At 37.5% G+C, this 12318-nt stretch overlaps 1 protein-coding gene across 1 annotated transcript in view; it reads left to right on the top strand.

The window, feature by feature from the left end:
* Nucleotides 1-12318, top strand: part of CUBN (cubilin) — a 258176-nt gene that overhangs the window by 204062 nt on the left and 41796 nt on the right. Inside the window, exons 57-58 of the mRNA XM_058532490.1 lie at nucleotides 7496-7696; nucleotides 10200-10329. Coding sequence (XP_058388473.1) covers nucleotides 7496-7696; nucleotides 10200-10329 — 331 coding nt within the window. The remainder of the gene's footprint in view (nucleotides 1-7495; nucleotides 7697-10199; nucleotides 10330-12318) is intronic.

Below are 12318 nucleotides of genomic sequence, written 5' to 3'. Positions count from 1 at the left end.
AGAGAATTGACAAATTCAAAATGTTTCTTCTGGTCAAAAATGAAACACCAGAAACAGACAAAAGCTAACAAAATATGAGAGAGAAACTACCAATGTTTGTACTTATTTTGGAATCGGATGTTATTAAATAAATACTTACTTTATTTTCCCAAATACTGAACAGTCTAAAAGTATATTTTTGTGTTTTCATTATTTGTGTGGCCAAGTAGATGCCTCCAGATTGCTGGGAATATTATAGGCCATTATTGTAATTATTATTATTATCTTTACTTCATAGATAAAGTACTTAGCAGATGAGGTAACCTAAGGCAGGTGAAGGCTTTCTATACCTTGATTTTTCTATCATTGAAACTAGATAATGACATTGATGCATCTTTGTGATAATGAGGGGTTTAGAAATTCTTAACTAAAAAATCCTACATCTGGGCAAATTCTAAACTCAGTTTTTCTCAGATCCAGAGTATCTCTTGATAAGAATCAGACAGTAGAATAGCACCTTAGCACAGAGATTGGAGAGAACCAGAAGGACAAATGCTTTGCTTACCATCCTCTAGGGATGGCCTCAGAAGCCCCAAGAATAGGGCTAGATTTCCAGAGCAGCCAGATGGGAAGTCCTATGTAATATCTGCCTGAATTCTCTTTTATTAACTTAGAAGTCCTGGGTTACAAGCTACACCTAATAGAAAGCTAAAAGGAAGAAGGAAAGTTTAGTTTTAGTATTTTTCCTTTTTTCCCTTTTTTCTACCAAGAAGCACAATAATTGAGTTTTCTCAGTTGTTTTAGTTCACATTCTCCCCACTCCCCGTTTAATCTAAGTTAAAAAAAAAAAAAAAGTAGCATTACTCAATTAGTTACCATTTCTTCTCTTTGCTTTCTCAATTGTTTCTAAAGAAATCAGAATGTAGGCACATTTCGCAATCCATTGTTTTAGAAAGCTTTGGGCAATGGCTCTTTTGGAATAGTTCTTACTGATATTTTATTCAAATTGGCATGCACTAGAGGAGACAGTTTAGTTATGTGAGATTCCTTGCTTGTTTTGTCTGTATTATAAGACTTTGGCCTTCACACTCTGTGGAGTTTAGTTCTATACTAGCACATGCTTCTCTCTCCTGCTGAATCATTCCTCTATTGAGGAGTTCAGTCTCCAAGCTACTTGGAGCAAAGCTAATTAGACATTGCTGCCCCCTAATTCACGTGTCTCTCCCTAGAACCTCTGCAACTTTACTGTAAAGACTTTATCTTATCTACAGTGTTAAAATATTCCAACCAAAAGGATTTATCTCCAGCGCTCTTTGGTGTCTCTGCCTCTCTATCTATGACTCTGAAGAAAAACTGCAGTCTGAATCTAAATTCCACCAGTTTATACTATTTGCTGAATTACTCATCCTTGGCTTCCTTTCAGTTCTCTCCAAGTTCTTGGAATCATGATAGAATCCAGAATTGAACATTGCTCTGTAATAAAGCCCAGAAGAATATGATAAAAATTATATTTCAATACATTGGATAAGCCTTACCCATTTCAAACAATAAACGTTTTGAAGTTTTTCAGAAGGATGAAAAATAGTCATAAAAACAAATCATGAAGGATTGTTTTACACCTCAGAGATTTCATTAATAAATATACATCAAAACATTTACTAAAGGCAGGATTAAGAATGACTGTAGCTCCTTGTCCCATGACACAGGCTCTAGTCCAAGGAGAAAGTATCGTTCAATTTCAGGGTCCTTCTCTCCTGACAATCTCATATGTCTCATTGAATGCTACCTCTTGGCCATAAACTCAACTTTGATATCCATCTTGCTACTTGAAAAACTTTTTCCAAACCTTGACTACCTTCCTTTCTCTTCCAAGAAGGTAATCATCCTGGTTGCGTTTAACTATATTCTACTTGAGAGTTTTGTGTATATTTTGATTATGTATTCAATTGGTTCCCCCTAGGATTATGGAAAAGTGTTTAACATCATTTTCTGATGCCGGTGGTCTTTGTCACCAAGTGTCTTCTCATTGAAGAATCAGGCTGATGTCTTTGATTTAATGCAGTGATGTGATGTGTAGAGCTTGAGAAAAAGATATATATGTGTGAATTACTTGATGCCTACTGACATCATTTTTATCTCATTTTCTTGTATATTACCTTATTTATGCTAATCCTTGATATGTCCTTAGACTTTAGATAACTTTACAAATATGATATTATGTAATGTTCTATTTCTTATGGATAAAATTTGGAAGGACATCTTACCTTAAGGAAATGACTGCTAGAAAGGATACAAGAATGTTTTAATCCGTTAAGCAACTTGCCAAATATCATTACTTTCATAATTTATTGAGTCATGCTTTGAGAATGAGCAGATTGTCTTGAATGGTTTGTTTAGTTATTTTATATTCTATTGCCATCTACAAAAAAATTAAAATCCCCTCTCAGCTTCCTCTGCCTCTCCCCTGCCCAACTTCCTTATTATTGAATACAGACCTCTTATAAACAGTTAATGAGTTTTGATTATGTCTTGATATAGATATACCATTGCTATTTCATGAATGAACTTTCTATAATTGAATTAGTTCCTTTAATTAATTTTTTGGAAACATAATCAAGCATATGACATACTTTACCTTATGTTTCACAGCCATTCCATAATTTTCTAAGACATCCACCACTGTGATAGTCTATATTATTAGGGCAACAACCTAAAAATGAACTCTTTAATACTTAAAGGATACCTGCATAGCAGATCATTTCACCAATGTAGAACTGAGATTTTAATCTAGCATAAGCAATATTTCCTGTCATTCTGTGATTTTGCTTTTACAACTTTATAAATTGTTGCTGGCTAAAGATATTTTTTTAGCTAATGTGTAATGTTTTTTGATTCTCAAACTCATCTACTATGAATTTTTAGAATTCCAGTGGAGGTTTTGATGTCTAGAAGACAAATTCTGAGGTTATAATTAAGGTACATAATTTGGCAGTATTCAAACCATGAATCTAAGTGTAATGTATTTCTTTTTTGTCCTATTTTTCCAACATCATATTGCTGCTAATTACATAGTAAGGTCATTGAAGTTAAGTTGTTCACATTTTTAACTTGGAGATTTATGCTCAATTAGAAGCATTTTTATTCTAGGATTTTCAAAATGAAGAAATTCTTTGAGGTTAATTTAACAAATGTATCTTGGATTGATACCTCAAATTTTCTTCAAGTTGGATAGAAACTTAGCTAAGGAGCCAAATACATTCCTTAAATGAGTTTTAAATTGCATAGATATTTTCTGCTAAAAATGTCAATTTTCTCTAAGATAATACATCCAAAAATGGAGAGGAGTTTTAAATGTACAGATATGTAAAAAAATGCATTCATCAAGATTCTTTCATTTAAAAGTCGTAGATTATCTTCAAGTTAGCTTAGATATAAAGTAGAGTTTGTAGGAAGGACACTGAGTTATCTCATCTCATCAAAGGAAGGTTTAAAAATAAGGGGAGTAATGGGCTTCCAGAACAAGTGGAAGCAGGAACAAGAATCCTTCAGAAGGCTCTCTCTTTTCCCCTCTCTTTGCTGCTTCTGCATGACGACTTCATCTTCCCTGACTACAGCCTGGCTTCCTTCACGCGTCAAGAGACGACTGCTGCTGTTTTCTGAGTTGAACATCATTGGCTCCTACTATTGGCTGCCTCTCACTCAGTTACACTTCGAACACATCTGATTGGCCTAGATGGTGGGGTCTGACATCCTACCGTGGAGTAATCAATCAGTCTATCAACAGGGCTCAAGATGGTGGGGTTCTATAAAAAATAATAACAATGATTATGATTATGATAATCCATACTATATCAATTAGGAATTTTTATGGCACAATTAACAGAAAACCTAATTCAACCTGATTTAAATATAAAAGGACAATGTATTGGCTTTACTTTTGGAAAACCTCAAAGTTGGATATGTCTCAAATCTGCTGAATCTAGCTATGTCATCAAATATTTTACTTTCTCTGTTCTCAGTCTGTGCTACTCCAGTGTGAGCCTCACCCTAAGGCTGGCTCTTCTCCTGGCTGTAGGGTCTCTGCCCTCACCGTGGGGGCTGTGTGCTCCTCTTGCACATCCAGAGAGAGAGAGGGCGTCTATCCAGTGGTATGGTGTCATTGGCTTGTACCACCTTGCAAGAGTCAATCGTGCTCCTATGTTTCAAATTCTGCATTTAATGACCTCACGTTGGTAGCTTGGAATTGGCTATAGTGGGAGTATTTATACCACGGAAGTTGGCAAACGCTACAAATCCAGGCTTCTGTCTTACCCTCAGAGAGTTGGTTATATTTACCAGCAGGCAGTTATCTATTCCAGGTTCCAAACAAGGGTCTTGAAATTTACCCTGATTGGATTGGCTTAGGTCACATGCCCACCCTTGAACCAAGATCTATGGCCAGGAGACTTGAAATTATAAAGTAAATATTATTATAATTTCTTTAATTTACAAGAGTTTTCTATCAACAAACAGACAGTCTGATTTCAGAGTCCACTGTCTCATAGTATGTACTCATATCAAGTATTGTAATGTAGTTTTGGTCAGTTCCAAGGGGGAATTTGTAAGTAGGTAAAGTTTGTGTGTGTGTGTGTGTGTGCAGGATATATGTGTTAGATATACGTTCAACTTAGCATCCATATGAAATAAAAATGTTTTTTGTTATTTTTGTCAATGAGAAAATGAAAAGTATTCCTCATCATTACTCATCAGAGCAATGTAAATTAAATATCATGATGAGGTACTATTTCACATACACCAGAATGGCTAAAATTAAAAAGACTGACAATACCAAATGTTGACAAGCACAGAGCAGCTGGAAGTTTCATACTTCCAGAATGTATACCGATATAACCACTTGGGAGAATTGATTGGCAGTTTCTTATAGAATTAAATACACACCTAATTTGTGACCCAGCAATTCTACTCCTAGGTATTTACCCAAGAGAAATGAAACTTATGACCATGCTAGTATCCAGAATGTAAAAGAACTCTTACGACTCAGCAATAAAAGACATATAACCCAATTTTAAAATTGCAAACGAACCGAAGAGAACTTTCTTCAAAACAGATACACAAATGGGCAATAAGCACATAAAAACATGCTCAGCGTCATTAGTTATGGGGAAATGCAAATCAGCCCTACAATGAGCTACCGCTTCATACCCACGAGGATGGCTAAATAAAAAAGACAGACAGGGACCGGCCCAGAGGTGTAGAGGTTAAGTTCACGTGCTCTGCTTCGTGACCCAGGGTTCACAGGTTCAGACGCAGGCGCAGACCTACGCACCACTTATCACGCCATGCTGTGGAAGGCGTCCCATATATGAAGTGGAGGAAGATGGGTGCAGATGTTAGCCCAGGACCAATATTCCCCAGCAAAAAGAGGAAAATTGGCAACAGATATTAGCTCAGGTCTAATCTTCCTCACCAAAAGAAAGGCAACAAGAGTTGGTGAGGGTGTGGGAAATTAGAACCCTCCTGCATTGCTGGTGGGGTGGTAAAATGGTGCAGCCTCTTTGAAAAACTGTCTGATAGGTCCTCAGAATGTTAAATGTAGAGTTATCCTATGAATCAACAATTCCACTCTACTTGTGTACCCAAGAGAACTGAAAACCCATGTCCACACAAAACCATACACATGAATGTTCAGAGCAGCGTTATTCATAGTACGCAAAAGGTAGAAACAAACTGAATGTCCATCTACTGCTGAATGAATAAACAAAGTGGTCTATCCATACAATGGAATACTATCCAGCCTTTGAAGGAATGAAGTACTGATGCATGCTACAACATGGATGAACCTCAAAAACATGTTAAGGAAAAGGAGCCAGTTGCAAAAGGCCACATATTATATGATTCTGTTTATGTGCAACGTCCAGAATAGACAAATCCATAGGGACTGAAAGGAGGTTAGTGGTTGCCTAGGGCTGGAGGAGCAGTAGAGCGGGAGGGGAAATGGGGAGTGGTGGTTAATGGGTACAAGGTTTCTCTACGGGGGGATGAAAATGTAGAATTGCGGAAAATGGCAGATACCTAAAGTGCTGTGGGACTGTGCACTGGCCGCACCTTTCCAAAGGGCCATTTGATAAACCTAGAAAAGAATCTTACCTTAGTACTAGTAACTCAACTTCTAAAAATTTATTCTGATGAAATAATGAGAAACTTCTGCAAATATTCATCTACAAGAATGTTTGTTTCGACAGTGTTTTTAATCACAAAAAGGTGGAAAAGATAGAATTGTCAAGCAATAGAGGATTAGTTGAACATATGGTGCATCCATATGTTAGAATTTGATATGTGCATTAAATTCAATGTTTTAAAAGAATACTTAATCACATAAAAATGCGTGATGTTATTTTATGTTAATAAAAATTAGGTTATGAAAGATCATGCTCAGTATGATCCCAATTAATGTTCTAACGGTATAATTCACCTGTAAAAATGACAGGATAAGGGGCCGGCCCCGTGGCTTAGCAGTTAAGTGCGCGTGCTCCGCTACTGGCGGCCCGGGTTCAGCTCCCGGACACGCACCGACGCACCGCTTGTCGGTGAGGCCGCGTCCCCCATACAGCAACTAGAAGGATGTGCAGCTATGACATACAACTATCTACTGGGGCTTTGGGGAAAAAAAGGAGGAGGATTGGCAATAGATGTTAGCTCAGAGCTGGTCTTCCTCAGCAAAAAGAGGAGGATTAGCACGGATGTTAGCTCAGGGCTGAGCTTCCTCACAAAAAAAAAATGACAGGATAAGTTGTAGTAATGAAAGTCTTTTTAATTTTTTGTTTATTCTATTTTGTATTTCTCTTTGTGATGGGTTGGAGTATATATATCACTAAACTCTTAAGCTACTATTGTTTGTGTGAACATTTGTAATGGTTGTCCAACGAACATTAAGGGATTTCTAATTCTCTCTCCATGATAGGAGTCCTTTATTTGTATATAAGCTTCAAGTTAAAGCAGGGTTTCTCAGTAGCACCAATGTTGACATTTTGGGCCGGGTAATTTTTGTTGTGACAAGAAGGCAGGGGGTGTGCGGCTGCCTTGAGCTTTGCAACATGTTTAGCAGCATCCCTGGCCTCTACCCACTCTGTGCCAGTAGCACACCCCAGCATGACAGCAAAAAATGTCTTTAGATATTGCCAAATGTCCCCGGGAGGCAAAATTGTCCCCAGTTTATAATCACTGAATTAAAGAAGCCATTTTATACATACAGGAAGAAAATTCTAGATTGTTTCAAAATGGGATTTATCTATTGTGAAGTTCTGTCTGTTTTCTCGTACTGTGCTTGCTTTGTAACCAGGGTAAACATCATCTCATCAGGAAACCAAGTTAATAGCAACTTACCAAAATAGCTCTGGATTCTCATGTTAGTTTCTACGTAAATTGCGTGGATCTGCATCACATTTTTGTTTGAATGTTTACAGCACCGATTGTGTTGCTTCTGATTGTAATGCTGGTTGTTCCCTGCTTCGTCCAGCTCGCTCAGCCACCGCGGGAAGCTGTGTCAGTGACGGCGTGCACATTATCAGGGGTTCCAGCGTGACTTCTACCCCTTTCGCCACCGTGTGTGGCGATGAGATCCTGTCTCCTGTCTCCGTTTCTGGTCCACTGCTGCTTAACTTCTACTCTAACGCGCACACCACAGACTTTGGATTCAAGTTTTCCTACAGGATAACCCGTGAGTCGCCATAATGACGTAGTTTGGAATTTTCTTTCTTTTCTTGAGCAGTTTCCATAAGGAGTTTTAATTGTGATTCATACATCACCAACTCGAAGATTCAGAGACTTCAAGGGAAAAAATTATCAATTAGATACATGGTCCAAAACTACATAGACATTTTTCTTTTGAAAAAAGTGGGAAGGCTCTTTTTCGTGAACTTTGGCTAGAACTACTCTTTGACAGTCAAGTGGAGGATTAAGATTTATTTTGACGATTAAAGTTAAAACGAACATTTCGGCTGTCTTTGGTTGTTTGTACATTACACAAAGGTGCCTTTTTGGCCTGCACTATCCAGGTGCCTCTGTCATTTCCCCAAGTCACTTTGCTAATGTGAAAAGCCATATTTTATCAATTTAGAAAAAAATGTAAGAGAGTATCTTTATGATCTTCTGGTAGGAAAGGATTTTTTTTAAGAATATGCAAAAAGCACCAGGCTTAAAGGAAAAGCAAAGATTGATGTATTCAACTATGTTATAATTTGCCATTTCTCCATATCGAAGGCAAAGCAAGAAGACAAGTCACACAGGCTGGGCAAAAACCTTTGTAGCTACCAGGATCTTTTCATTCTTTATAGACAATTTGATCTATTTCATTTGAAAGTCATAAGACTATATTTTCCTATTTTGAATAGTCTTTTCCTCTCCTGCAATGAACTTGGTTGGTTAGTTTGCTGACAGCATTTTTCCCACATCGTCCATCCCTGCTTCAGTGAAATGGACACACAAATCTTGCAAAATCTTTGTTTTGTTTTGTCTTTATTTGACCAAACCCGTTGCTAAAGGTAGAAAGTTGAATAATCATCTTTCAAATAAATTACTGTTCCCATCCTCAGAGAAGACTGAAAATGTTTATTTACTCATGAAAAAGGCCTTCACATTCGTTCACATTCATGATGCGTTCACTGCTACCTGAGTCCTGACCCCCCATTTGTGGAGTATGGTTGTGTGTGGCTTCGCACACAACCTGTTGGCACAAACAGAATAGAACTGAGCAATGAACATTCCTTCCCCTAGTTGTCCTGCTGAATAAAGGGAAGGGTTAGTGTGTTTTATTCTTTTAGTACAACTGGTGTTTTGGAGAGTTACATCCCTGCCTAATATTCTTTTGCTCTTTAATCCCTCATTTTCCTAAAACACTATGTGCAAAGTTCAATATATATACTACGAGAGTCTCATTTAAAGAGTATTGTTGACATTAAGATTTCAAATCCTGACAATGTACAAATTTGAGAGTTATTTAGGCATTGATACGCTTTCAGAGACCACATAATTGTGTACAAGATGAAATAGAATAAGGCTACACAAATCTAACACTGAATTCAGTACAGATGTACCCAGGGGTCTGAGCACGTGAATATTTATGGGCTTACAGAGAACAGCTTTCCCTGCAATGTGGGCTCAGCGGAGGCAAAATAGACAAACAAACAAACAGATAAATAAATAACTTAATAATCTTAAATGGCAGCCACAATTTGTTTATCATTTCTAAGAGATCTAAATGGAATATGTCCATAAATAGTATATAAACCATAGAAATATCATCAAAATATACTAACCCCATTATCATTTTAGAATTGCAAAGTAAAATAAATACAAACCTTTCTCACTGCCATGAGAGTAGGGCATTTTCCATCATTAGGTGGCAGAATCTGATCCTCCTTATATGTAAGGCCAAGCAAACAACAATAATTTTATATTTTTTATAATGGATTTTATCGTCTTTTTTTGGCTGTTGTTTTATTGACTAATGGGTGTAACTAAGGGCTCTGGACTATGGATTGCTGGAGTCAGGGTAGAGAGTGGGCCTCCCTCCTCATGCTTGTTGAGGACAAAGAATACAAATTCAGGCAAGTATAGTCCTTACCAGTCTCATAACTAAATAGAAATACATAGGACACAAGAGTTATGCATTTGAGTCCACAGAGGGAACTGAACTTGAATGTTCCAAACACAGTTTCTAGTACTTCACCCTATAATAGTGTTTCTTTGATAGAGGAGACTCGAATCTATATTAAGATTTCTAGATTGCAGTCCTTCCTGGGTTCATATTCCACAACGTACCTTGGATTCTGCATGCCTTTTCTAAACTTCCGGTTATCACTGTAATCCCTCTGAATCTGTCCATTAAATATAGAGAAAGGACAGTTACACCCAACACATGAAATGTTCTTTCTCGTTATTTTCTCTCTGGCCATTAATTTCACTCAGACTTATTCCATTCCAAGCTATGCCTTAAAATATTCCTCCCTGCTTCTACTCTCTTAGTGTCTCTTCCCCCTACCTCAACGGAAAACTCAGAATTATTTGTAAACACCATGAAGGGAGGTTTAAGTTGCTTTAAGACAAATAGTTGTCATCTCTCTTAGGGAAAAAGGGACAAGACTAAAGAATATCTCAACGTTATTTTTCCGCATCTCTGAGTAATCACTGTTCTCTGCATGTTCCCCTGTCCTCTGTTGCAGCTTGTGGTGGTGTGTTCAATGTCTCCACGGGGATCATCAGGAGCCCTGCCTACTCATACTCAGACTACCCTGACAATATGTACTGTCTGTATACCATCACCGTTAGAGATGACAGAGTGGTTCAGCTCAAGTACGTAAGACGTATTTACCTTCCTAAGAAAATCCCTTCAACTCTATTTGCAGCGAAGATATTCCTTTAATGGTGGAGAGCATTGGTTCTCATCAGAAGTATATAAGGAAATCTAGAGGAAGGGAGAGTGAGGTTCTTGTATGGTAGAATAAACCTGGGAAATGGGCCTTCTACCCACCACGCAAGCCAGTAGTGATTAAGGGGGAAACAGAGGAACTCCACCAATTAAAACCATTGTTAGAATTTTCCAGCAGTTTCAAAGGAGCATCATATAAAGGGGTGTAAAGTTATAAGCCTATCTTGAAATCAAAGGATGTGGGGAGGGCATGAGAAAACAATTTCCATTTGCTGGGCACTTATTATACACAAGGAACTTTAATGAACACTTTCCATAATTCTCTTAGTTAATTCTTAAAACAGTCACATGAGGTATATATTATTAATCTCATTTTACTGACGAGAAAACTGAGGCTCAAAACGGTCAAATAATTTTCCCAAAGTGATGCACTATTAAATGAAGAGTCATAATCTGAATCTATATCAGATTTCCTCCCAAAACTATGTTCTTAATATTTCCCTATGCTCTCTCTCAAAGAGTAGATTTTCCAACTACTTAAGAAATTCATTTTTATTTGTATATCAAAATACCTCTAAAGTGGTACTATATGAGATATTTTACCTCATCAGTTAAATTCTCCCCTAAGCCTACTTACTCCCAACAAGACTGATTGAGAGAATGCTACGTCCAGTTTTCCAGGGGGATAAAGTTCAAAATTGCTTTCATCTAAGATGACAAATTTCTAACTCTTGTGTTTCAGTGATATACAGCATGTCTGGAAAACTCTGAAAGTTGGCAGAGTTCATGGCAATACAGAATTTTTTATAGATGCTTGATAGGCTAGGAGCACTCCTCCCTTCCTCCCTCCAATATGTCTGTGATCACTTTCTGCCCTAAAAATCATAAACTCTCTGCAGTTTACCTTCAGGGGCCTCATATATCAAATGGGTCCTCACACTCTGAGTCAGGTCTCATCAAGCCTGATTTGATTGCTGTATCAGATAGTAAGTGGTCTGTAGACTGGACCTTGAGGAAAACTGCGTATCCTACCTGGGACTATTTGTAAGGAAACGGGTGCCCCAGAGCCAAAAAGTCCCTTAAATCCTAAGAACAAAAGAATAAACAAAGACTGCCAGATAGCCAGGAGTGCGAGGCCTGTGAAGGGATCACCTGCCCAGAATAGAAGCATGAGGGGTGGTTCCTGTAATTTACCATTGTAGCATAATATTTGCTTCTTACATGTGTGGGATTATACTTGATATATATGTGTGTCTGTGTGTGTGTGTGTGTGTGTCTGTGTGTGTGTCTGTGTGTGTATGTTTTTTCTTTCTGTTTCTTGCCTGGGCCCCAGGGTTCACCACAGTCAAAGTTGGCATCAGCTTGTTTGGAAAATTATTTATTATACTCTTTCTGAGAACCTACATTCTATGAAACAGATACTATTCTAGGTGCTGCAGAAGTTGTAGACATCAGTAAAACATAAATCCTTCTACCAAGGCTCTCAAGTTGTGCTCATTTTGAGATGAGCCTCATAAGGTTTTCTGTCAATGGAACTTTCCAGATATGTTCTGTGCTCTCCTGGGAAAATGATGTAAAATAAAAAACCAAAACAGCTTTGAGTAGTCTTGGAAACTCATATCTTTATCATTTTTTTGTGGATTCATGTCATGCCGATCCTTTTTTTCTTAAGGCTCTTAAAAGGAAGTATTTTAATGTTAGATATTTTCAAATTATTCTGTATTGTATGTTGTTTATTACAGCTGCTAGCAAAAAAATACTGAGAAAGAAGAAGAACCTACAAAAATGAGGACAGGATATCAAATAATTTAAACAGATTAAAAAACATAAACTTTAATAAACTCATCATAAAATCCTGAAGATAAGCCACGTAGGAAGCCTTGCTTGTTTGGGAACTCAGGGAATAGTTACTT

Source organism: Diceros bicornis, chromosome 36 (assembly GCF_020826845.1).
Source record: "Diceros bicornis minor isolate mBicDic1 chromosome 36, mDicBic1.mat.cur, whole genome shotgun sequence".
In the NCBI taxonomy this organism is placed as follows: domain Eukaryota; kingdom Metazoa; phylum Chordata; class Mammalia; order Perissodactyla; family Rhinocerotidae; genus Diceros; species Diceros bicornis.
Note: the sequence above shows the minus strand (reverse complement) of the source record. Positions and strands in the feature narration are given on the sequence as shown.